The sequence below is a fragment of the Zonotrichia leucophrys genome, chromosome 18 (genome assembly GCF_028769735.1).
Source record: "Zonotrichia leucophrys gambelii isolate GWCS_2022_RI chromosome 18, RI_Zleu_2.0, whole genome shotgun sequence".
Taxonomy (NCBI): domain Eukaryota; kingdom Metazoa; phylum Chordata; class Aves; order Passeriformes; family Passerellidae; genus Zonotrichia; species Zonotrichia leucophrys.
Window position 1 is genome coordinate 9,926,222 of NC_088187.1, and position 27,619 is coordinate 9,953,840.

Consider the following 27,619-nt stretch of genomic DNA (forward strand, 5'->3'; position numbering starts at 1 on the left):
TTCCAATCCCTCCCTTCCCTCCCTTCCTTCCCTTCCCTTCCCTTCCCTTCCCTTCCCTTCCTTCCCTTCCTCCTTCCCCTTCCCTTCCTTCCTTCCTTCTTCCTTGCCCTTCCTACTTCCTTAACTTCCTTCCTTCGTTCCTTGACCCTCTGAAGGCTTTGAAAGCGTGATTAAGGATTTGAATGGTGAAGCACTTGAAGCATTTAGTATTTAAGCGTTTTGAAGCGACTCGAAGCGATTTCAATCGGTTTGAAGCGGGCGAACCCGCCACGCTCTCCGCGCCCCCTGCCGGCGCCTCAGCAGGCGGGATGTGAGGCCGCGGGACTACAGCTCCCATGCGGCCCCGCGGAAGCGCCGCGCACGCGCAGTGCGGTGCCCCCCCCGTGCGCGCCGGAGGCCGGGGCGGCCGCCCCGGCCCATCATGTAGGTGCAGCCGCGCCGGCCCCGCGCCAGCCGCGCAGGGACCCCCCCCCCGCTCCCCCCGGCCCCGCCCGGCCCGGCCTGGCCTGGCCCGGCCCGGCACGGCGCGGCCCGGCGCGGCCCGAGCTCCGCGCCGCCCAGGCGGGAGCGCGCGCGGCGTTCCGGGGGGGGAGCGCGCGGCTCGCATCTTTTGTGTGTGTGTGGTGTGTGTGAGCGCGCCGGGCGGCTCGCCCCTCGGCGGGGCCGCGCACGGGGGGACGGCTCTTTGTGTGCGCGCGCCCTGCCCCCAGCCCGCCGGGGGACAATGTCTCAGCCCCGAGGTGAGAGAGCGCGCGTGCACGTGCAGCCGCGGGTGGGTGCGCGCGCGCGTGCAACGGCCGCGCGTGCATGCATGCATGCACGTGCACGCTCGTGCACGCGTGCACTCGCTCGTGCAACTTGCGGTGGCGGCGGGGTGGGGGGGGGGTGAGCTTGTGCGCGCGCGCGTTCGCTTGTGCAACTTGCGGGTGCACGCGCGCAACCGCGCGTGCAAGCGCGCGTGCAGCTGCGTGTGCATGTGCAAGTGCGTGTGCATGTACGGGTGCGGGTACATGTGCATGTGCATGCATGGGTGCGGGTGCATGTGCATGCATGGGTGCGGGTGCCCGCGAGTTTGCACGCCCGCCTTGCCCGGGGGTCACCGCTCCCGGTGCAGCTCCCTTTGCACCCCCAGTGCAGCCCCTTTGAACCCCCGGTGCAGCTCCCGTTGCAGCCCCCGTGCAGCGCCTTTGCACCCCCGGTGCAGCCCCCGGTGCAGCCCCCGGTGCCCCTCGGCCGCCTTTGGCACGGCCCGGAACGAGCCGGGGGTGTTGCAGCAGCAGCAGCTGCAGCCGGGGCTCGGCGCGGGGTTAAAGCAAACTTTTAAACAAGTCCGCGAGGGAGATGAAAGGTGAAACTGGAGTGGAGTTACCGGGAATTAAATATATACCTATGTTTCCATGGGAAAGTATTGTTCTCGTGCCAGCGCTGAGATCATTTTCCACCCTTTTCTCTCCCCCCTTCTCTCTCTTTTAATATTTGGTAACTTTTGGTCACACCAGCACGCCCCGAGCGTGCAAAAAAGGCAGGAATGGAGCGTTTGGAAGTGCAGGAATTGGGTGTTCGGGAGCTGCAGAAAGGCAGGAATGGAGCAGTTCGGGGCTGCAAGAACGGGAGCATTTTGGAGCTGCAGGAGTTGTTTAGGAGCTGCAGAAGGGAAGAAGTTGAGAACTTAGGGGTTGCAAAAGAGCAGGAATTGTACATTTTGGAGCTGCAGGAATTGAGCATTTTGGAACTGCAGAAGTTGAGCACTTACGGGTTGCAAAAGGGCAGGAATTGTGCGTTTTGGAGCTGCAGAAGTTGAGAATTTCAGAGTTGCAAAAGGGCAGGAATTGGGACATTTTGGAGCTGCAAAAGTTGAGAATTTCGAAGTTGCAATAGGGCAGGAATTAAGCATTTTGGAGCTGCAGAATTTGAGAGGTTAGGAGTTGCAAAAGGGCAGGAATTGGACATTTTGGAGCTGCAAAAGTTGAGAATTTCAGAGTTGCAAAAGGACAGGAATTACAAATTTTGGAGCTGCCGGAATTACACATTTTTCAGCTGCAGGAACTGAGCATTTTAGAACTGCAGTTGAGAATTTAGGAGTTGCAAAAGGGCAGGAATTGGGCATTTGAGAGCTGCAGGAACTGAGCATTTTGGAGCTGCAGAAGTTGAGATTTTAGGCATTGCAAAAGGGCAGGAATTATGCATTTTGGAGCTGCAGAAGTTGAGCATTTTGGAGCTGCAAAGTTGAGAGTTTAGGAGTTGCCAAAGGGCAGGAATTATGGATTTTGGAGCTGCAGGAATTGATGATTTTAGAGCTGCAGAAGTTGAGCATTTAGGAGTTGCAAAAGGGCAAAGCTGAGCATTGAGGAGCTGCAAAAGGGCAGGAGTTGAGGCCTGAGGAGCAGCAGGAGGGGCTTTGGGAAGGGGACAGCAGTGATTTATTTCTGCCAGGATGGTGGTGGTGGTGGCAAAGAGAGAGCTGGCTCTTTGCTCTTTGCTTTTTAACTCTCTGCTCATTCCAGCCTGCCTCTGCCTTGTGCCCTTGCAAGGGCGGGGGGGGCAGGCTGGGAGGGGGTGGAGAATTTAATATTGCAAAAATGCTGCGGGAATGCAACAGGGACGGAGCTTTAAGGAGGAGTAGCTGTGGCCATTCATTGTGAAAATCCCTGCCCGTGACACAGACGCAGCTTTTTGGAAGTGCTTGGGGTGGATGTTGCAGCTTGGCTCTCACTGCATCCTGCAGCCCTTGCACATATTTGGGATTTTGGGGGTGAGAGGCAGCGTGTGGCCTGGCAGGAGCAGGTCCCAAAGTGGGTTTGGAGCTTGTGTTTGTTTGTTTGTTTATTTATTTATTAATTTATTCAAACTAACCCTTCCACAGTAATCCTCGCAAAGGAGGACATTGGGAATGAGGTGCCTGCACAGCTCTTGCCACACAGCTTTCCTTTGTAAAAAGAAAAAATGTAAAGTTGTTGTATAATTTATTCCTAATTTGGGTTTGCTGCAGTCATCTTTTCCAGCCGAGCAGGGGAATTGTAAAAGTTTCCGATGCAAAGAGCCAAGGGAGTTTGATAGTGCAGGATTGAACCAGGGGGTACCCAGAGCCCTCTGCCACTGCCAGGGGGGGACAGGGGGTCCCCAAAACGCCTGGGGGTGACAAAGGCTGAGCGTGCAGAGCGGTGACACACAGGGAGCTGTGCTGGTGGCCCTGCAGAGTGCTGAGTGTCCCCCAGCAGGGCCTTGTACCAGGAAAAGGGAGGATGGAAGTAGCCAACCCACAAAACATGATCTCAATGAATGGCATCATTCTTGACTCCCTTTGCCGCCCTCCTCGCTGCCTGCAGCACCAGAGCCTGCATTCCTGGCACAGATGACTTTTCCAAGCTCAGCTGTTCGGGCCCAGCTTTTGCTCAGGAAGGGGTTTCAGCTCTGGGCTCTGCAGCAGAGGTGTCGTTCTTTGGGATAAGCTGAGTGTTTGGGATCAGCTTTCATCGTGTTGCACGGGAGGTTCCTCAGCAGCTCCGTGGAAAGCACAGCCCAGAGCCTCAGCCAGCTGCTGAGCCCTCTCCCTGCTTTGAATCCTTTCCAGAGTTGTTCTGAGAATTTGCCAGAGATTAATTTTTTTTTGGTGCAGCGTGGCAGGGGGAACATGTGAGCAGCAGAGTTGTTCTGAGTCCCTGCAAGGAATCCCACCTGGTTCAGGGAGACCCTACCTGTGCTGTGCAAAAAAAAATGGGGAGGAATCTATTTCCTGCACAGTCTAAAGGGTAAAACTCCCCCTGGAATTCAGAAAAAACCACTTTTCTTCTGGCCCTTTCTGCAGCAGGAATGAGCAGCATTGTGCTGGTGGCTCTGAGCCACCTTACCTGCCCCTGAGGGTCCACCCAAATACAAAACTCACCTGGAGTCAAAGGCACCCTGCATTTCACCCTGTGCTTGTTCATTCCCTCTTTCAAGCTGCAGACTGGTGTTATTTGTTGGATGTAGCAACCCACAGCAAAAAATCAGCTTTTCCTGAGCACAGCAGGTTCCTGCAGCCTGTTCCTCACCTTCAGAGATGGGGCTGCTCTGGCCAGGAGGGCCTTGGTGTTGATGGGAGCTCAGGAGTTGAATCCTTGCCCAAATCCAGCCCATTTGGCTGTCATGACTAATAGGATATTATTTTGGAAGAGGAGGGGGGAAAAAAAAAAAAAAAAAGAGGAAGTCCATATTAATTTCAAGCCAAGCACAGTTTGAGGCTGTAAATCTGGGCTCTGGTGACAGCAGATATATTCAGGAGTCTCCCAAATTCCTTGCAACAGGGGGAATTATTCCCTGGCAAAGCCCACATGGGAGCAAACACCTGCAAATATGCAAATTTCTGCATTGCAATGAGAAAAGGGAAGGGGGAGCAGCACCCAGGAGAGCACTGATTCATAAACACACTGAAATGATGTTTGAACTAAGAGTTGCTGCCTGTTGATCTCACACCTGAAGCTCAGGTTCTTGTTTCAAACGCAATTTTCAGTGCTCCAGCTGCAGAGGGAAGCTGAGATTGAGAGCAGCACATCCCACGTGATGCTGGCTGAGCGTGCACCCCATGGACTTTGACCAAAGGCCCTGCACCTAGTCCAAATACCAGAGTTTTATGTGAAACACTCATGTTTTCCCCAGCCAGAAGTCTCAGTGGAGCAGCTGTAAAGCTGAACTATTCCTTGTTGTTGGGTTTTTTTTGCAGCCCTAGGTAGGTGGCAGGTTGTTGCTGGTGGAGGATTAACCTGCAAGCAGCTCCTGTGGGTTGTGCAATGTGAATTTTGCCTCATCAGCACCAGCTCAGCTTCTCCCCACTCACACACTGCCATGACACAGGCACTTGGCACGGTCAGCCAGGTGCAAGCCTAGCAAAGCCTGGACTAGCAGCAGATTTCAGCTGCAGTTGATGATTTATTCTTAATTATTTTTTTTTTTAAGGGTGCCCTGTTGAATTAGTTTAAGTGCTGGAGGTGCCTGTGTGCCTGCTTTGGGTTAAGAGAGGGGACAAATATTTATAAAGAGGTTTAAAAACCTCCTGCAATGCCAGGCTGGAGGAATTACCCAGCTTGGGAAGAGGAAAATGTGGTTGGGGCAGAAAAGGGGCTGGAGATGAAGCAGAGCTGTGCCCAGGTGAGGGCTGAGACACCTGGGTGAGCCCCTGCTCTGCCCTCAGGAGGGGTTTGTCCTGTCCCCATGTCCCACATGTCCCAACATGTCCCAACACCACTGCTCAGGCCAGCTGCTGCCACCCAGAACATATTTAATATTTAAAAGCCCCAACCAGGAGCAATTCTAGCAATAAAAGTGCTAAGCTGCAGGAAGAAGGAGAGCTGAGTGTTCCTGCCAGGCTCCTCAATGCTCCTTTTTGTTGTGGTGTTTAAGTCCCCAAAACCTGGGGGCTTCCTTAGGGCTCCATTCCCTCCCCTGCCACATCCACAAGCCGCTGAGGTGAAGCAAATGATGCTCCCTGAAAACCACAGGAGTGGTTGGAGAGATGAGACGCTTCACACGGAACATGGTTACAGCAGGTTTGAGATTTTGTGTTGAAAATACACAAAGTGATTAAAAAGTTGCCTTTTCCCCCCAAACAGTGCCTGTGTCTGTTGTCACTTGGGCTTTTTTCTCTTGCTGAAAACAACTGTGACAGCACCTCTCCAAAAAGGATTGAAAACCAACACACCTGAAAAACGCTGGAAAAAGAAGAATAGTGTGGGAGTTGTGTTAGCACAGGAGTGGGGATGCTTCACAGCCCTCTGCAAGTGCCCTTGGAGGCCCAGAGCTCCTCAGCCTGGTGCTTGTGCTGGTTCCCAGCCCTGCCCCAAGGGCTTCACCCCATGAACTCGCATTCCAGCTCCAGAGGCAAAGCTCTGCCCTTGCCAGGGCAGGGCACAGCTGTGATGGCAGCATTGGCACAGCAATTCTGGGCAGGAATTACTCACCAGGGCTCCCTTCCTGCTGTCTCTCATTTTGGGGACCATTTTGGGTGCATTTACAAGCTGGCAGCATCATTGGATGAAATGTTGAGTCAGCCCCCAGTGGCCAGGAGTGTTCTTTTGGTTGGAGACGTGGACAGAGCTGTAATTAAAAATAATAAAAATCTGTTTCATTACCTGTGCAGTTCCTTAGCTCCCTTCCTTAGGGCCTGGCTGGGAATAGTTTCAGGGATTGGCATTATCAGTGGGAGCAGGGAAGCAGATCCAGAGGCTGGAGCTGTGCCACCTCACGTATTATTATGGTCTGTGGTGGCCGAGTGGTGAAGGCCATTGGGTGCAATTTCCATAACTGCTCATTGCACAAAAACTGGGAGTTTTTTTGTTTTTTTTTTCTTTGCTTTTGTCTTCCAAATTCACAATATTCTGCACTTGACAGGTGTGAATGGAGAACTGACTGCTGCTCAGTGGCCTTGGCTCAGTGAAAAGCAGTTTGGAGAGGGGAAGTCTGAGCCTGGTGCTTGTAGGGCTTTCTCCAGCCTCAAAGCCAGAATTAAACTCATCCTTCCAACCTCCCCATCCTTTTAAAATGGGGATTCCAAACTCAGAGGGTTCATCCCACCAGGATATGGGGTGCTGGAGCATTTCTGAGTCACCTTTCCTTTGGCCATGGTGCACAGAGATGCTGCACATCCTCTGTGGGAGCTGCAGGAATCCTCTGGAGCTGTGAAAAATCCCTCTGGATCTGCATCCCAACCTCCAGCAGGAGCCTGGATTTGGAGGGGCAGGGTCAGAGATGGCATCAGGAGAGGCTCAGCTGCTCTGGCTGCATCCCCCAGTTGCTGTTGGAGCAGTGCCTGTGGCTTTTTGGCCTGCAAAATCCAAGTCCTCTGAAGCCCAATGCAAACAACCTCTGCAGCTGGGGTAGGGTTTCACATTTGTGAGAGAAAAAGCATTTTTTTCCCCTACTCTAGCAGGAAAACTGCACAGAGCTGAGCTGATCCAGTTTCTTGCTGGTGCTGTTTTGTTAGCCTACTTAGCAATTTTATCATCAAGGCTGGGTTTTCTTAGCTTGCACCCAGGCAGATCAAAAATCGTGAGAACTGGAGCCACTTTTACTGCATTCAGATAAAAAAAAAAGTAAAAAAGAAAGAAAAAACCCAGCAGAAGTTGCAGATGAGATGCCAAAGATAAGGCAGCAATAGAAAATCAGTGCAGGAGTCAACACTTGAGTGTGTCTGCAAGAAGAGGCCTTTAATGAAGGCTGAATCAGCACGGACTTGGGAGCTGCTTTTGAAGGAGAATCATTTTTTCTAAACAAAAATATGTAATTGCACTCAATGAAAAATGCTTATCAGTGCCAAATGGCCCCAGAGCATGGTGTGTGTGGCTGCTGTGTGCACATCCCAGGCCTGGTGATGGTTTTTGTGCCTGTGCTGCTCCTGCCCTGGGGGCTGATCCCTCACTGCCTCACTCCTGGCTGCTCACAGGGATTATTCCACACTCAAGCAACAAGTTATAAAAATTACAGCTCCTCTCTGTGGTATCATTCCTCTCATGAATGTTTATTGCTTCTGCAGTAGTTCAAGGTCAGATATAGAAAATGACTCAAAAGTCTTTTGTTGTTGTGAGAGCTCTGAAGTGATGGAAGGCCCAATCCAGCAAACACAAACCTTCCCAGAGAGCCAAAAGGGAAGGGAGAAAGAATATTTTATAAAGGCAAAGCCAGCATTGATTCCTGACTTTTTAAAGTAGGTTTGGATTAGATATTAAAAGAAAATTACTTCCTGTGAGGGTGGTGAGGCACAAGGACCTATAGGTGTGATGGTTGCCTTGGCATATTCCAGAGACACTAAGAAACTTCGATTTTAACTCTATTCACTATTTTATGCCTTATTTCAGCCAAGAACTCCTTGTCTCAGCCTAGTTCTCCTGGTAGGTTGTTAAAGCATTGTGGTTTTCATCTCTCAGGAGTTAAAAAGCAGAAAGCACAGGATGCCCAGAGAGGCTGTGGCTGCCTGGAAGTGTCCGAGATACCCCTGGAAGTGTCCAAGGCCAGGTTGGACAGGATTTCGAGCAATTTGGGACAGTGGAAGGTGTGAGAGGAACTTTAAGGCCCCTTCCCATTCCATGACTGGGTGATTTTTCCCTGGATTTGCTCTGCTCTATCTGCTCTCACATCTTTGGTGTGCAGCACCCCAGGCAGAGCCTGCTGCAGTCACTGCTTCGAATCCCTGCAGGTAGGAGGGGAACAGTCCCTGCCACAATCCCTGCCAAAATCCCTGCCAAAATCAGGGCACACGAGCTCAGAAGGTGTTTTTGGCAGCCTGGAGAGGCTGTGGCTGCCTGGAAGTGTCCAAGACACCTCTGGAAGTGTCCAAGGCCAGGTTGGATGGGGCTTGGAGAAACCTGGGACAATGGAAGGTATGAGATGAACTTTAAGGCCTCTTCCCATTCCACGATTGAGTGATTTTTCCCTGGATTTGCTCTGCTCTCACATCTTTGAGCAGGATTTGCTCTGCTCTCACATCTTTGAGCAGGATTTGCTCTGCTCTCACATCTTTGGTGTGCAGCACCCCAGGCAGAGCCCGCTGCAGTCACTGCCTCAGTCCCTGCAGGTAGGAGGGGAACAGTCCCTGCCACAATCCCTGCCAAAATCAGGACACACGAGCTCAGAAGGTCCTTTTGGCAGGAGCTCTGCCCTCAGGGTTGGTTTGTGCAGCCACAGGCACAGCCCTGGGCACAGCTCCTGCTTTCAGGGCACCTCTCCAGCCCTGGAGTCACGGCCACACTTCCCAGCTTGGATTTCAGCACTGCCCCTTTTTCCTAAGGCTGCTTTAATTGTCTGCAATTAGGGTCTCCAGTGCTGCAAAAAGTGTGAAGGAATAAAAGCCAGTGTGGCTTTGTGAGGGCTGGGATTGAGTTCTCCTCTCAAGCAGCTGATGCTGTGACCTTTTAGAAAGGAGCTGTCGGCCTGTGGGGTTTGTGCATGTGGCTGCCCAGGGTTAAAGCACAAATATGGGATATTTATTTAGTTTTATCCCAAGGAGAAGAGCACCTGTAGGAGCTGAGAGCAGCTCAAGGAAGAGACAGGGACTTTACATGCTGTCATTAAAATGCCAAAACCCCAAAGTAGATTTGTTCGATCACTTGACCAAAAGGCCTGGAGCAGAAGTCACAGCCCTGAGGGTGCAGGGCTCACCCCAAACCCTGCAGAAGAAGGTGCAGACACAGCTCTGACCATCATTTCCTCACAGTTTTGTAGCAGCAACAGGACAGGGAAGCTGCTGCAGCTGAATCTGAGCGGCTCTGAAGTTTGGGATTGGGAGATGAGGATAAATCCTGCACTCAGTCCCAGGTTTGCTTCTCTGAAGAGAGAGATGCTGCTGGTTAATGCACAAGTTCCCTCCCAGGCAGACCTTGGTACTTAACTGTGTTAATTAAATGCTTTCAAAAACCACAAGATTGACCTTCACTGCTTGCCCACAGATTTTTCTCTCATTTAACAAGCAGAGGGCTGTCAGAGTAGCCTATTAAAGGAGAAGAAAGGCAGTGCTCTAATACTGTTGGGTTTTGACCTGTTCCAAAGTGTTTTTCTGCTTTTTAACTCCTAAGAGATGGAAACCACAATCCCTTAACAACCTACCAGGAGAAACCAGGCTGAGACAAGGCTGAAATAAGGCATAAAATACAGAACAGAGTTAAAATTTAAGTTTTTTAGATTTTATTCCATATCTATGGAATATGTCAAGACAACCATCATATCTACAGGTCCTTGTGCAGCAGGTGAGCTCTGCTCTGTGACATGGAATTGTCCTTTGGGAGAGACCTTCTAGAAAAAAATAAAGTGAAATAAGACAGACTCTGACTTCCTTACCTTTGCCAAGGACACCAGCAATTTTCTCATTGCTAATAAAACTCTGGAACATATCTACAGAAAGCTTTGGATCCCTGCCAAGCAATCAGTTTTATAAATGAAGCAAAAGAGCAGATTGTGCATTGCAGGGAAGGACATCCCGCATCCCAAAGCAGCCCCCGACTGGAGGGAGAGCCCAAAATAGCCCCTGGCAGCTGGGGAGGGTGACACAGATGCTGCATTCAGAGATGGTGAGAAACAAGTTGATTTCTGGAGGCAACAAATGAGAAAATCCTTCACTGAAAGGGTGATTGGGCACCGGGATCACCTGCCAGGAGGCGGTGGGGTCACTGTCCTGTCACATGTCACTCAGGGCCGTGCTTTAGCTGGTGAGGAGGTGTTGGGCCATGGGTTGGGCTTGATGAGCTCAAAGGTCTTTCCCAGTGATTCTGTGGAGTGAGAGCAGGCTGAATTCCCATTGTTTGGCAGAGAGGAGGAGCCCAGGGCTCGCACCCCTGCATGTCCCCGTGGGGTGACAGCAGGGCAGTGTGCCCTGGCAATGTCCCCTTGCTCGGAGCCACCTGAGCTGGGCAGCACCTCAGGCTCCCTCAGCTCCATTCGTGCCACCAGGCCATTTATTGGGACAAGAATAGGAAATGCTGAAGGTGCCTTTGTGCAGTGAACAAATGGGTTGGTGAAAGGATTTTGGGAAGCTTTGAGGTCACTTAGTGCATGTTTTTATTTTTGTCTGCATGTGTAAAAGGTTGATGTAAAATGCTGTCCAGGATACAATGTGAGGTTCACGTCAGGAGAGACAAATAAGCCTCTGGCCAAGGCAAGTTTAGCTTGAAATGCAGGAGAGCACTATGACAAAAAATATATCTTAGAAGTGGAGTTTTAATTCTTCAGCAGGATCTAAAATTCCAGAAAATAAATATGTCTTCTACACAGACATTTAAAATCAAGTAAATTCAGAAGAGACCTACAAGAAGCCAGCCATTCCTTTTTTTTTCTTTTTTCCTTTAGAGCCAGCCATGCCTTTTTTTTTCCTTTCCTTTCCTTTCTTTTTTTTTTCCTTCCCCTCAAAAACATTTGGTGCTTCCCCCGCAAGAAATCAGGAGCTTTCTGTCTGATAAGGGGCTGGAACAGCTTCCTGCAGTAGGAGAGAATTTCTCCTCTGGCTCTTCCTGCACAGAGGCAGAACAATGCCAGCACTTCCAGCCTCTCTGTACCTCGGATAATCTCATTTAGGGTCCATCCTGTGCGAGCATCTCCTGCCAACGGGGGCTGCTTTTCCAGCTGTTTGCTTTAAAAAGGTTTTTTAAAAGGGTTTTTTTACAAAGGCATTGCCACAGCAGAAAGGCAGGAGGAATCCTGAGGTTCACTCAGGGCTGATGCAGAGCAGGGCCTTGTTTGGAGCAGTAGGGGCTGAAGAATTTTTTTCTTTTTTCTTAATGAAGAGGCTAAATAGGATTTTTTTTTCATCCTGAAAGTGGGATTTTTTAAATAGGATTAAAATTTTTTAAAATTTAATTTTAATTTAATTTTTAATTTAATTTTAATTTTTTTAAATTTATTTTTTAAATTTTTTTATTTATTTTTTTTTTAATAGGATTTTTTCACTTCATCCTGAAAGTGCACATGGTAAACTGAGAACATCTGAGTCCTTTTGCATGGAACTGAATGTGCTTGGTTGGAGCAGTAGGGGCTGAAGAATTTTTTTCTTTTCCCTTAATGGAGAGGCTAAATAGGATTTTTTTTTTTAATCTTGAAAGTGGGATTTTTAAAATAGGATTTTAAAAATTTTAAATTTAATTTTTCTTTTATTTTTAATTTCAATTTTTTTAAATTTAATTTTTAAAAATTTTTATTTAATTTTTTTTAAATAGGATTTTTTCCACTTCATCCTGAAAGTGCATGTGGTAAACTCAGAACATCTGAGTCCTTCTGCAGGACTCAGTGGGACTGAATGTGCTTGGTTGGGGTTGAGCACACCCATAAAAGAATTTACAAGTTTAGGATGTATTTTGTCCTGCTGCTAAGTGGGATGGACATTATGGATCTGTGTTTATGATTTATTTTATCCTGCTTCTCTTGGTTCCTTTTTCCTCCTTCTTTTTGCTTTCCTTTTTCCCCAATTCTGCTCACCTGCCCATGGGAAGCATCTCCTTTTTGGGAGTGTGTAAGTGAAGCTCCAGCCTCAAACCTCACATGGGGAGTTCTGTGGAGGCTTTGGCAGGAAGGCTCCTAAAGGGAGGTTTGCATTTTCAGCTTCTGCTTTAGAGATGTGACCTGATGGGCTTTGATCCATGTGGACATATGAAGAGAGAGAAAAAAAAATCTGCCCACTTGTGTCACTTTATTGGGAGGACAAGAGCTGCTGTCACAAGTCTGTCACTGTGCTGTCATGGATTTCTTCAGTGTGTTTTCCAAATTGAGATAAAACTTCATGATAAAACCTGGGGAGAGGCTTTTGTTCTTTATAAATACCTTGTGTTCTTTAGATGCCAGACAAGCAAATGTGCGTGGCTCAGCCTGGAGGAGGAAGAGGGGAGATCTCAGCAATTCCAGCTTCTGCCCTGGGGGCAGCTCCAGCCCCTGCTCTCTGGGACAGGGGCAGGGACAGGGACAGGGACAGGGACACAGGGACGGGGACAGGGACAGGGACAGGGACAGGGACGGGGACAGGGACACAGGGACAGGGACAGGGACAGGGACACAGGGACAGGGACAGGGACAGGGACAGGGACAGGGACAGGGATGGTGACAGGGATGGGGATGGGGACAGGGACACAGGGACAGGGAAGGGACAGGGACAGGGACAGGGGCAGGGACGGGGACAGGGACAGGGACACAGGGACAGGGACAGGGACAGGGACAGGGACAGGGATGGGGACACGGACAGGGACACAGAGACAGGAGCAGGGACAGGGACACAGGGACAGGGACAGGGACAGGGACAGGGACAGGGACAGGGACAGGGACAGGGACAGGGACACAGGGACAGGGACACAGGGACAGGGACAGGGACAGGACAGGGACAGGGACAGGGACAGGGACGGGGACAGGGACAGGGACAGGGACAGGGACAGGAGCAGGGACAGGGACAGGGACACAGACAGGGACAGGGACGGGGACGGGGACAGGGACAGGGACAGGGACAGGAGCAAGGACAGGGACAGGGACACAGACAGGGACAGGGACAGGGACAGGGACACAGGGACAGGGACAGGGACACGGAAGGGACAGGGACAGGAGCAAGGACAGGGACAGGGGCAGGGACAGGGACACGCAGTGCTGGGGCTGTGTCAGGGCATTGGGATGGATTTTAGGAGCAGGTTCTTCCCCCAGGGAATGGGCACAGCCTGAGGCTGTCAGAGCTCCAGGAGAGTTTGGACACCACTCCCAGGGATGCCCAGGGTGGATTTTGGGGTGTCTGTGCAGGACCAGGAGCTGGACTGGATAATCCTGATGGGTCCCTTGCAGCTCAGGTTGTTTTTAGGATTTGAGGGCATTTGAGGGTGTGCTGGGAGGAGTGGAAGGCAGGCTTGGGCCAAGCCAAGCTGCAGGGTGGAAAAGCAGTGAAGGAGGTGGCTGGCAGGTCGTGCTCTCTGACCTCTGCCTTAAACAGGTCTGAACTTGAAAAAGCTGCCCTGGGAGCTGCATCCACCTTGCCCTGCTCAGCCTGGAGCTCCTGGAGCTCCCTCCTGTGCCAGCAGCACCCAGAGCTGGTGGTGGTGGAGCAGGCCCAGTGCTTGGCTCTGTGTGCCCCTGGGCTCCTGAGCAGCTCTGGGCAGGGCTGGCAGTGCCACAAATGGGGGCAGTGCCATAAACAGGAGGGCAGTGCGTGCCAGGAGCTGGGGTGGGACACAGAGTGGTCACAGCTTTGGTTTCCTGAAACTCCTGTGGCTTCCCCCAGCAATGGTGTTTTTAAAATGCCCCACAGAGGGGTCACAGATTTGGTTTTCTGGGTTTTCTGCACTTCCCAAGACTTCCCTAATCCATGGTGTTCCTGGATGTTTTTATATTTCCCACAGAGGGGGTCTCAGCCTTGGTTTTCTGGGTTTTCTGCAGTTCCCATGGCTTCCCCATCAGTGGTGCTCCTGGGTGTTTTAAAGTGCCCCATAGAAGGGTCACAGCTTTGGTTTTCTGGGTTTCCTGCAGTTCCCATGGCTTCCCCCTGGCAGTGGTGTTTTTAAGGTGCCCCACAGAGGGGTCACAGCATTAGTTTTCTGCAATTCCCCTGGCTTCCCCCAAAAATGGTGTTCCTGGGTGGTTTTAAAATAGGTCCCACAGAGGGGTCACAGCTTTGGTTTCCTGCATTTCCCATGGCTTCCCCCAGCAGTGGTGTTCCTGGGTGTTTTTTAAATGCCCCACAGAGGTGTCACAGCTTTGGTTTTCTGGGATTTCTGCAGTTCCACTGGTTTCCCCCAGCAATGGTGTTTCTGGGTGTTTTGAAGTTTATTCTGGAGGCATTGCCAGCAGAGGGAGCAGGAGTTGGTTCCTCCCCTCTGCGCTGGTCAGAGCTGTAAATTTGCTTAAAAAAAGGTTAAAATTGCTTACTGAAAAGTAAGCAAGAGCTTACTAGCTTATTTTTATATCTCAGTTATTAAATACGGTTCTTTAATAACTGAGTAATAAAAATAAGCAAGTAAGCTGTTGCATCATTAAAGAATAGCAAGAGAGCTGTGTGATGGTGTGGCACAGAGACAGGATAATCAAAGCTTTGACCTTCACATGTTGAAATTTAATCACAATATTTGGCTGAAGCTTTGCCACAGTTCCCAATGACAGAATGCAAGGGGACAGATCCTTTCCTGCCATGCCAGAGCTGTTGTGGTGTTCCTCTCATGAAGGAAAACTCTGGGCAGAGCTGGCACCTCATTTCTGACCTGCACATGGATTAACACAGCCCTCCTGCTCACCAGGGCCTTCTGCAGAAGGTGAAGATGCTCAATAAATAAATGGCTTGGGGCACACTCCTCTGTTTCCATGAGTATTCCCATTTGGCTCTCAAAATTATTGATATTTAATAACTCATTGGAAATGCACTCTTATCAGGGGGACAGACAGACTCTGGTAACCAAAATGTGCAGATAAACAAGAAGAAATGGCATCCTCTGGTTTCAGTATTGTCACCAGTGACCCAGCAGCCTGCAGCCCTTTTGCACGGTGTGTTAAGAGGAAAATGGGCAGAGTAAAAGAGATTAGCTCCAATCAGGAAATTACCTCCAAAATTCAATTACTGACATACAGAGCTTGCTGAAAGGCGGGCAAACAGCTCCTGATATTTGCAGAGTTTGGTGACATTTCTGTCCATGTCTGCACCACAGGAGCCACAGATTGAGTCTGCTGGAGTCCTTATTGCAGAGCTGCCTGTTCCAGCGTTTTCTTCTGCTGCTGTTCAGAGCTTCTCCTGCTGGAGGCCGGGCTGAGGCAGGCACCAAGCCCTGTCCTTGTGATTTTACCTGGCAGCAGAGCTGCAGAGCTTTGTCTGGGCGGCGTGGGTGCCTCAGCAGGGACACAAATAACCCTGGCATTGCTCAGGGCTGCCCCAGTTCAGCGGGTGCACCTCACCTCTCCCTGCACAGCCCTGCTATTTTGGTTTGGAGCCTCTCCTGGCCTGGGTTTATTACAGCTTGTGGGGCTGAGTCAGAGCAGAGAGTGCAGCCCTGTGATGGAGAGAGCCCGGGGCAAGGGGTGGAGCTGGGACAGGGGTGGGTGTTTAGGGACATGGATGGGTGCTGGGACATGGATGGGTGCTGGGGAACATCTGGGTGCTGGGGCAGGGATGGGTACTGGGACAGGGATGGGTGTGGGAATGGAGGGTGTGGAGGGACATGGATGGTGCTGGGACGGTGGTGTGGGACAGGGATGGTGCTGGACAGGGATGGGTGGGCTGGAGGGTTTAGGGACAGGGATGGGTGCTGGGACAGGGATGGGTGAGTGTTGGGGACATGGATGGGTGCTGGGGAACATCAGGGTGCTGGGGAATATCAGGATGCTGGGACATGGATGGGTGCTGGGGCACATCTGGGTGCTGGGGAACATCTGGGTGCTGGGGCAGGGATGGGTGCTGGGACATGGATGGGTGCTGGGGAACATCAGGGTGCTGGGGAATATCAGGATGCTGGGACATGGATGGGTGCTGGGGCACATCTGGGTGCTGGGGAACATCTGGGTGCTGGGGCAGGGATGGGTGAGTGTTAGGGACATGGATAAGTGGGTGCTGGGGACATGGCTGGATGCTGGGACAGGGAGCTGCTGGGACAGGGATGAGTGAGTGTTGGGGACAGGGATGGGTGCTGGGGAACATCAGGGTGCTGGGACATGAATGGGTGCTGGGACAGGGATGGGAGCTGGAGCACATCTGGATGTTAGGGACATGGATGAGTGCTGGGACAGGCTGGATTCAGGAGCAGGGAGCTCATTCTTCCCGTGTACTTGGCACTGCTGTGGGCACACCTTGAGAGCTGTGTCCAGTTCAGGAAGGATGTTGAGATGCTTGAGCACATCCAGAGGAGGCAGCAAGGCTGGTGAGGGTCTGGGAACACAAACCCTGTGAGGAATGTGTGAGGGAGCTGGGGTTGTTTAGCCTGGAGGAGACTCAGAGGTGACCTTATTGCTCTCTACACCTTTCTGAAGGAGCCACTGTGGAGATGACACATGAGGGGGACACGGGTGGATGTGGCATTTTGTGCTACCAAACCCACAGAAGTGGCTGCCTGAGGAATGTACCCCCTTTGTGCTCTCTGTGAGGCCTGGATTTCCATTTCAGCTGCAGTGGATTTTCCTGCACCACCACCTTCCTCCCTGTCACCTGCAGCTCCATCCCAAACACATTTAAATCCAAAATCCAGAGCCTGGTTCCACAAATTTCAGAGGGTTTCACCCTTTTGGAGCCTGTGGGAGGAAGGTGTTGGTGCAGGAGCCACTGTGGAGGTGCCACATAGGGGGGACAAGTGGGGATGTGGCATTTTGTGCTACAAAACCCACAGAAGTGGCTGCCTGAGGAATGTACCCATTTGTGCTCTCTGTGAGGGCTGGGTTTCCATTTCAGCTGGGCTTCTCCTCAGGCCCACTCACTGAGCAGAGACTTTGTTATCTCTGTGTATTTTCATTTTTCAGCTCACAGGGAGCCCCGGGCTGTGCTCATGGCCCTTGTTTAGTCTGGAGTGGGCAGGGTTTAACCCTGGGGACACCAGGAATGCTCCTCTGGGATGTCCCCACGTGTGGGGGAACAATTTAATTCCTTGGGGGACAGACCTGGGCAGGAATAAAAGCTACAAACCTTGAGCACTGGGTAATGGGGATGAGCTGGGGCAGGTACAGGACGTCCCCACCCTCAGACCGTGCCAGGATGGTCTGTGTACAGCCATGAGAATTCACAAATATAAATAATGAACCCCTGAGATGATTTGTAATACTTGCTAAAAATACTTCTTCACTTCTTTGGTCATTTTGTCAAAATATTTTTAAATACAAGGTTGCTACACCTACAGCAGCTGTTGTAACAGCCATAGGAATTCACAAATATAAACAATGAACCCCTGAGATGATTTATAATACTTGTTAAATATATTTTTTTTCACTTTTTGGTCATTTTTGGTAATTTTGCCAGAATATTTTTAAATACAAGGTTGCTACACCTGCAGCAGCAGTTGCTCCATGTGACCCTGCTTTGCCCTGAGTGCTGCTTTGGGATATCTCAGTGTTTGTGTCCAGGAGGGTTCACGAGGGAATTTCTCAGAGATTTGGGTATTTCCAGGTGTCCTGCAAGGCTTAAAGTTCTCTTTGGCAGCACCAAACCCACCATTGTTGGTGAAATGTGGGCTGGAGCAGAGCTGTGATAAAATAAACCCTTTGCACTTGCACACCAAGGCTTTGCGTGAGGAACTTCCTCCTGCTCAGCATCTCCAGGATGGCTGGGACACAAAATTAATATTCTTAATTCCTTGGTTTTGCCAGAACCATCTGGGTTGGGAGTTTTGCACCCAAGCCATGGCCATGGCTCTGGTCCCTGTGCAAAGTGGCACTTCAGGGTCAGGCCAGACTTGGGAGCTGCCAAAATTCACTTTTCTTCCATGGAAATGCACCAGACATTCCCAGTTTGCCCTCATTTTTGAGATGGGAGTTTGCTCACACAGACACTGCAGCTGATAGGGGAAAACCAGATCATTGAGCTTTCAAAACCTTCCAAGAAATCACACAAAAAATCCTTAAGAGAGACAGGAATTGTAAATGAGGCACTTTTATCTCCTAAAAGTGGGAGAAAGAGGCATTTCCTGCCTGTGAAATTTTACCAGCATGTTATAAGCCTGAGAGTGTTGTTTAAAAGGAAATGTTGCTACATGGCTATTGAAAACATTTTTAATAATAAATTGTGGTGAAGACAGAACTAGTTAATATCCTTTGAAGGAAATAGGAGCTTTTTGTGGCAAGGAACCATTTACTTTGGATTATATCATAAAAGGTTTTTGACTGCAGTGAAAAGTCTGGAGACTGGGATTTTCCTTCAGAAGTCAAAGTTTATTTTCTGTTACAGCCCATGTGGGCAGCAAATTCCTCTGTCTTCCCTTTGAATGATCAAGGGTGGGAAAGCTCTCCAAGCTCATTGAATCCAAACAAGAGAATCCAAACAAGAACCCCAAAATCAGGGAATTATGAAGGGTAGAAAAGCTCTCCAAGGTCATTGAATCCAAACATTAATCCCAAAATCAGGGAATTAAGAAGGGTGGAAAAGCTCTCCAAACTCATTAAATCCCAACATTAACCCAGCACCTCCAAGGCCACCACTAAACCACGTCCCCAGGTGCCACCTCTGCTCAGGGATGGTGATGCCACCACTGCCCTGGCCACTCTTTTGGAGAAGAAATTCCTCCTTATTTCTGATCTGAACCTCTCCAGGCACAACTTGAGGCTGTTTCCTCTCATCCTGAGGTGGAACTTGCAGGAAAGAATTTTCAGGAAACTTGCTTTGTAAAGGTGGCACCTTCTTCAGCACCAGTTCTTATTTACTGTGAGTTTTTGGGTTATTTTTTTGCTAAAAGAAAGTAGATTTAAGCTTCTGCTTAATGTCACAGATACCCTGGAAGTTTTGTTTATCAAAACTGGATTCTGGAGGTGTCTCTCAGCATCACTCCAAACCAGGCTTGGTTTTTTTCCCCCTCAATTATTCTTCAAACTTGGCTTTTGAGTCAAGTGCTTGTGGATGTTCTCCATGTGCCAAATTGCAGGGAGAGCTCTCAAATGAGCTTTACTCAAAGGCTCCGGGACCAGAAAAGCTCCAGGGGTTGTTTATACAGAAAATTCACATTTTTTGATCCCATCTGCTGAGCCACCAGCAGAACCTTCTGCAGAAGGAGCCACATTTGGACCTGGAGCTGTGTGTGGTGGATCACTGGGGCTTTCCTTATTGCAAATCCCCAAGAACTGCAGCAAAATCCCTCTGCACTGGTGGGATGTGCCCCAGGCTGGAGCCCTGTGCTGTTATTTCAGTGTTTGAAGCACCTGTGTGGATTCCTGGTGCCTTCCATGTGTGGCTTTTGTCTTCCAGTCCCTGACTCTGTTATTGAATCTGCTTTTCCCAGATTTGCAATGTCCAAAAGCTCAGTTTGTGTGTCAGATGGGGCTGAGAGGGGCCACAGGCAGCACAGATAAACACACACGGTGGTTTTGTCCAGGAAACAAAGCTAAAAATAGTCATGATTCACAAAAACAGAGTGGAAAATACTGGTTTGCTGCTGCATGGAACAGGTACCATCCCATTTTGTGTGTTGTTAAGCTGCCCCCACATTTGGAGCTCCTGTGCAGATGATTTTAGTGCTCCCCAAGCTGAGTCTGCTCTGGCAAACTGGGGGATTTTATTTTGACAGAGAGACACTTGCTTGGCAGTTCCTGTTGAACAGAACTGATCTTGAGACTTCCAAATATTCTTTTCCTTTTAATAAAAAGCCTTTTAAGTGTGTTTTTTCGGGGGGAGAAAGTCAGTGGTGTGAGCTGGATGCTGAGTTCTGGAGTGAAGGGGGATCCTGGTTCCTGCTGGGGTGGTTCTGCTGCTTATTTTGGGTTTAAAGTCTGAAGATCAGGGACCAGCAAAGCTCCAGGGGTTGTTTACATAGAAAATTCATGTTTTTTGGGTGCTGAGGAGCAGATGCACCATCCCATCTGCTGAGCCACCAGCAGAACCTTGTGCAGAAGGAGCCACATTTAGACTTCAGATCTTCGGACTTCCAAATATTCTTTTCCTTTTAACAAAAAGCCTTTTAAGTGTGTTTGTGTTGGGGGAGAAGGTCAGTGGTGTGAGCTGGGTGTTGAATTCTGAATGAAGGGGGATCCTGGCTCCTGCTGGGGTGGTTCTGCTGCTTGTTTTGGGTTAAAGCAGAGCCACGCTCAGGATTGCTGGGGCTTCCTGCAAACCACGCACACACCTCGGCCCCAGAGGCTTGGAGAGACGAGTGCTTTGCATGTTGGAACGAAAGGAGCTCAGAAATTTGGCCTGATGCAGTTAAAAGCCGTGAAATCGCCAGATTTCAGCCCAGGATTCATTAAAGAACCATAAAGTCAGCACAGCCTCACCATCTTTACACCTCTGGCTGCTGCAGGTGCAAATCCAGGCCATGGCAATTCCCATTTCCCATCCCTCCTCCTGGTGCCATCATGAAATCCATGTCTTGTTCAAGCTACTGTTGTTGCTTTTTCCTTTTTCTTGAAAAGAAAACCCCAAAGAATGTTCAATCCTGCCTTGGCAGCTGCGAGGCACGGACAGATTGTGCTTCAAAAAAATGGCAAAGTTTCAAAATATTGTGTTCTGTGAAGAAGAGACAAGGAAAATAAACTGCCCAAAATGCAGATTTTATTTCCCTAGGAGGAAAGGCTTTTAGTGTTTATTTGGGTTTGGCTTTTTGCTCCCTGGTTCTGCTGGCACCACTCGTGAACCAAGATAAGATTCAACACTGCACAACCTGTTCTGGGTCCAGCTCAAATCAAAATTTCCAGTGGGTTCATTTTCTCCCTCCCACAGCAGCCTGGGGACAGCACATGGGGTGGTGCAAGCAAAGCCTTGAGGGATAAAATGGAAAAAAAGGGAATAACAGAGCAAATTTGTGCCTGGTTTTTGTTTGATTTTGGTCATGCCAGAGCGAATCCTTGGGGTTTGCCAGGAGGAGCTGCTGAGTGTTCACAGGGACAGTTCAGCCCTAAAAGGAGCTGTTAGCTCCTCCACAGGCAATTTGGTGGATTTTGTGTCTCTTTTCCACGTGCAAAATCAGTTTGAAGTTGCTTTTCCTGTGCCTGTCTCGTTTCCTTGAGGATGCAGAGAGTGGCTGGGATGGCAGCTTGGGAGCAGGGAGGGATTTTGTTTCCCTGCACTGCCAGACCTGTATTTTTGAGATTCCTTTCTTAGGATGAGGTGCCAGCATCCAGAACAGCTCTCCCATTGAACATCCCACAGATCTGAGGTGCCCCTGGCACAGCTTGGGCAGGAGAGGGGATCTGGAGCCGCCAGCACCAGAGAACTCTAGAAATCAACGTGGCTCCCCAAAATTCCAGCACAACCCAAGAAGGGCAAAAAATCCCAAATTTTCCACCCAAAGAGCCCCAATCATCCTGAATTGAAAACTCAGCAGAATATAAATTTGCTGAAGATCTTCAATGTTCAGACCACAAATGGAGGAGAACTCTGCCAACCAAAATGGTTCCTTGAGCCCCATCATGACCCAGGAAGGGCCAGATCCTAAAATTCTCCCCCAAAGAGCCCAAATCACCCCAAAACCCCACTAAAATTTGGTCTTTGCAGGATTTCACTCCTCAGCATGTCCTTGACTGGGTAGGGGTAGGTGGTGAAGCCAAGGATGAGCAGAACCCAAAACTCCACCAGAAGCCAGGAAGGGCAAAAAATCCCAAATTTTCCACCCAAAGAGTCCCATTTCAAAGAGTCCCACTCATCCTGAATGGAAAACTCAACAGGATAAAAATTTGCTGGTTTTTAGAATCGTTTTTGCTTCCTTGCACACCAGCTTTTGCTCTTTGGGAAAGCTCAGAGCTGTTCTTTGTGCTCTCCATGACCTTGCCGCTTTTATTTTGCTTTTCCTGTGTGAGCTTGGGAGCTGCTGGGAGCAGAGAATTTGGGGTTTTTTTCCCCATTTTTTTTCCCTGTGTGCATTCACAGCTCTGTTATTTCTAATCAGTGTGTGTGCACAGGGGTTTCCAATAAATGCTGTTTCCACAAGGTGTCAGCTGGGTTCTTGCAGCCTGCCCCATCCTCGAGTGACTTTGTCAAATTTTGTCCATCTTTTGGAGCAGATGAAAGAAAAAAATACTAAAAAACCACCAAAAACCCACTAAAATTGGAAAAAAAGCCTCCACCAAAACCCCAAACCCAAACAAACAAACAAAAAAAATCTTTAAAAAAAACCCAAACAAAAACAAAACAAAAAAAATCCCCAACAACAACAACAGCAACAAAACAACCCAAAACAAAAAGCCTTAAAAAATGCTAATCTGAATTGATTAATTGATTCCTACAGGTCATTTTCCATCCTGGGTGCTGCCCTTTGATCCCCTCTGGCACTGGGATGCACGGGCATCTATTGATGTGTCAAAAGGAAAAACAAATTCAGACATGTATAGGTGAGGTTTGAGAGAGAGGGTTGGGAACAGAGAGTGAAAATCCTGCTTGAAAAAAAAGAGTAATTCATAGAACTTGTTAGATTAAAAATGCTGAATGCCTCAATTAGATGCTTATGTCTTGTTTTTGGGGGGGATGGACCAAATAATTGGTGAAGTTTGAGAGAGAGGGTTTTGAACAGAGAGTAAACCTCCTGCTTGAAAAAAAATAGTAATTAATAGAAATTTTTAGATGAAAAATGCTGAATGCCTCAATTCAATTGTGCCTTTTTTGGGGAGGGGATGGACCAAATTATAGGTGAAGTGTGAGAGAGTTGGGAACAGAGAGTAAAACTCCTGTATTAAAAAAATAGAGTAATTAATAGAAAATGCTGAATACCTCAATTAGATGCTTGTGCCTTTTTTTGGGGGAGATGGACCAAATTATAGGTGAAGAATATGGATGGACAAAGTATAGGTGTACTTTGAGAGGAAAGGTTGGGAACAGAGAGTAAAAGTCTCCAGCTTAACAAAAAAAATAATAGAAATTGTTAGATTAAAAATGCAGAATGCCTCAATTAGATGCTTGTGCCTTTTTGGGGGATTTTATTACCCAGGCAAGCGGGCAGATGTTTCCATTGGGGTTTGGTGCCATGGGTGATGTTTCCAGGTTGTTTTCTCCCAGGGGCTGGATCTGTGCAGTCATGAAAAGCTTCTTGTGTTTCTCAGCTCAGCAAAGCTTGGCTGGTCAGTGTGAATAGAAACAAATGGCTTTGAAGCCTCCAAACTCGAATTCTGCTTTATTTTTGATGGGTTTGCATAACTGTAGTGACTAGGAGATGAAAGGTGCAGTTAAACAGAATCACAATCTGCACTTTCAGGTGCAATTTTCAGGAGATGTTCCATCCTGCCAGGGTTTGAAGTTCTGGATCTGGAATGGTTTTTAAAGCTGAGAAGTGTTTGAAGGGTTCCTATGTGGGCAGGAGCAGAAATACCTTTCCCTTTGCATGTTCTCCTGGCCTGCCTTTGCCAGAGCTCTTGCCTGGTTTCTGGAGCACGTTGGCAGGCAGAGCTCACGGGTTTTAATGAAACCCTGCTGAACAAAAGCACTTTATGTTTGAACTCTGTGCCCTGCGTCTGCCCCACCAGCCTGGCCGGGCATTTCTCTTAAATGAGCTCAGCAAATATAGACAAGCTGTGTTTTGCAAATTAACCCCAAACAAATCACACCAAACAACAACAACCACCAGAAAGCGCCTTTCTTTAGCTCTGCCTCTTTCTTGTTTTGCAGGCAAGAAGAGAAACCCTGGGCTGAAAATTCCTAAAGAAGCGTTTGAGCAACCACAGACGAGCTCCACGTAAGTCTGCAAGCACTGGGGCAGAATGAAGAGCAAACCACAAAGCCCAGCTGCCCTCCAGCCTTGGATGGAGCTTGGAGCACCCTGGGACAGTGGAAGCTGTCCCTACCCATGGCAGGGAGTGGAATTAAATTGATATTTAAGGTCCCTTACAACCCAAACCATTCTGGGGTTCTGTGATAATTTCTCATTTCCCAGGGAGTCTCAGCCCCATCAGTCTCATGTGCTGCTGGATGAGGCAGTAAAAGATAAAAAGATAAAGAGCAGAAGAAAAAGATAAAAAAAGAAAAAGTCAAAAACCAGAATGGACCCCCAGTTTTTACTGGTGTGGCACTTTGGCAGCAGTTTGAGCAGCAGGCATTTCCTCAAGGCATGAAACTCATAAACCCTTGCAGAGGGAATCCCTCTGGTTTTAGGGCCCTTTGTGCATCCCCAGCTTGCTGGGCTTTCTTTCTTCTGTGGTTTGAGTGTTTCAGCCTGTCAGCCTGTGCTGTGGGGCTGAGGTGAGGGTTTACAGCAGCTTTAGATGCTCCTGCCCATTTAATGCACTTTCCCTAAAGCTGGCAGGGATTTGGTGCTTGCCTTGATTTCCCAGTGAATCCCTGTGGGATCCTGCAAGGCCAGGCTGGGGGTGACAAATGCCAGCTCCAGTTGCTTTTTTTCCTCTTTTTGGGGTGACTTTGTGGATCTGTTGATCCTGCAGAGCCAGGGAAGGTGTGAGGGGATGGTTTGGGGGCTGGATTTAGTCACTGAGGGAAAAATTGATTTTTGTAGGGAATATTTCAAATATTTTGCATTTTCTTTTTGTGCAGGCCACCCAGAGATCTGGACTCCAAAGCCTGCATCTCTATTGGGGAGGAGGTAAGAGAGAGAAACCTCTGGCACCAGAGAGCATCCTGGGCTGGCTGCCTGTGGGATTCCTTCAACCTCCTAGAAAGGACAGAAAATTATAATGAACATTATAATTTATATATTTTAACATATAATTTTTATATATATAAAATATTAAATATTTTTATTTATATATAAATATATAATTTATAAATATATATTTATAAACATATATATGTATTTAAATATATTATATAGAAATACATATTATTTATATACCATTAACATTATAATTTATGTATTTTAACATATAATTTATATATATATAAAATATAAAATATTTTTATTTATATATAAATGTATAATTTACAAATATAGATTTATAAATAGATATTTAAACATATTAAATAGAAATATATATTATTTATATACATCAACATTTTAATTTATTTATTTTAACATATATATTTATATATAAATATAAAATATTTATATATTATATTATATATATTTATATATTATATTAATATTCATATAGTATTATTTATAATATATATATTTATATTATTAACATTATAATTTATATGTTTTAACAGATAATTTATATATACAAAAATATAGAATATTTATATTTATATATAATTTTATATAAATAAATTATCTATAAATAAATATATTTAAAATATATGAATATATATTTAAATGTATTTTATAAAATATATATTATTTATATATAATCAACATTATAATTATTTATATAATTATAAAATATTTATATTTATCTATAATCTATATATAAATATATTATTTATAAATATATATTTAAAATATATGAATATATATTTAAATATATTATATAAAATATATATTACTTGTATATAATTAACATTATAATTTATATGTTTCAACAGATAATTTATATATACAAAAATATAGAATATTTATATTTATATATAATTTTATATAAATATATTATTTATAAATAGATATATTTAAAATATATTAATAGATATTTAAATATATTATATAAAACCTATATTATTTATATATAATTAACATTATAATTTATATGTTTTAACAGATAATTTATATATACAAAAATATAAAATATTTATATCTATACATAATTTTTATAAATACGCTATTTATAAGTATATATTTAAAATATATGAATATATATTTAAATGTATTTTATAAAATATATATTATTTATAAATAATTACCATTATAATTTATATGTTTTAACATATATTTAATTTATATATACAAAAATATAAAATATTTATATCTAGATATGATTTTACATAAATATATTTTTATAAGTATATATTTAAAATATATGAATATATATTTAAATGTATTTTATAAAAATATATATTATTTATATATAATTACCATTATAATTTATATGTTTTAACATATATTTAATTTATATATACAGAAATATAAAATATTTATATCTATATATAATTTTTATAAATATATTATTTATAAGTATATATTTAAAATATATGAATATATATTTTTAAATATATTATATAAAATATATATTATTTGTATATAATTAACATTATAATTTATATGTTTCAACAGATAATTTATATATACAAAAATATAGAATATTTATATTTATATATAATTTTATATAAATAAATTATCTATAAATAAATATATTTAAGATATATGAATATATATTTAAATATATTATATAAACATATATTATTTATATATAATTAACATTATAATTTATATGTTTTAACATATATTTAATTTATATATACAAAAATATAAAATATTTACATCTAGATATGATTTTACATAAATATATTATTTATAAATAGATATATTTAAAATATATGAAAATATTTTAAAATGTATTTTATAAAAATATGTATTATTTATATATAATTACCATTATAATTTATATGTTTTAACATATATTTAATTTATATATACAGAAATATAAAATATTTATATCTATATATAATTTTTATAAATATATTATTTATAAGTATATATTTAAAATATATGAATATATATTTAAATGTATTTTATAAAATATATATTATTTATATATAATCAACATTATAATTTATATGTTTTAACAGATAATTTATATATACAAAAAAATAGAATATTTATATCTATATATAATTTTTATAAATATATTATTTATAAGTATATATTTAAAATATATGAATATATATTGAAACCAATCCACCTGGATTAAAAAAAAATATATATATATAAGGGAAAAAACCAAACCCCAGGCCAGTTATTTTGATAGGAGGAAAAGGCAGAGCAGAATTCAAAAAAGCAGCTTAAAGCTGGACAATAAATGTATGACTGAAAAGATAGACCTTGGTGTCAGTGAGGTAATGCACCCTCAGAGCTCTGTGCTCACCATGGTGCTGCCTGATTCCCCTGCATTATATATATATTTTATATATATTATATATATATATATATATATATATATATATATACATACATACATTTATTTATATTTTTAAAAATATCTTTATATGTGATTTACAATTTATCTATTAAATATTATATTATTTAAGATATATAAATATAATATAAATATAATTGAGTAATTTATTATTTGTGTAATATCTATGTAATCTATATACTATAATTTTATCTATTGAATATTATTTAAAAAATATAAATATAAAATATAAAGTTATATATGAATATATTATATAAATTATACAACTATATTCAATATTATCCATTATTTATTATTTTATAATTTCTATTATAGATGTAATATATAATTAATCTATTAAGCACTATATTATCTAAAATAAATAAATACAAGATAATAAATATAAATTTTATTTATATAAATATATTATTTATGTAATCATAATGAATATTATTAATTACTTTATTATTTATAATATATATGTAATATATATATAATTTATATATATTACATATATATATGCATATATATATAAATACATAAATAATATATATATACATAAATAATATATACATATATATATTATTTATAATATATATTTAATATATAT

The 27,619-nt window shown here is 44.9% G+C and overlaps 1 protein-coding gene across 1 annotated transcript in view; it reads left to right on the forward strand.

The window, feature by feature from the left end:
* The first annotated feature begins 528 nt into the window (after window positions 1-528).
* The window catches only part of MAP2K6 (mitogen-activated protein kinase kinase 6), a 42,422-nt gene continuing 15,331 nt past the window's right edge, over window positions 529-27,619 (forward strand). The window contains exons 1-3 of the mRNA XM_064728731.1: window positions 529-740; window positions 23,678-23,744; window positions 24,557-24,605. Of these exons, the coding sequence (XP_064584801.1) occupies window positions 725-740; window positions 23,678-23,744; window positions 24,557-24,605 (132 nt within the window). The 5' untranslated portion in view covers window positions 529-724. The remainder of the gene's footprint in view (window positions 741-23,677; window positions 23,745-24,556; window positions 24,606-27,619) is intronic.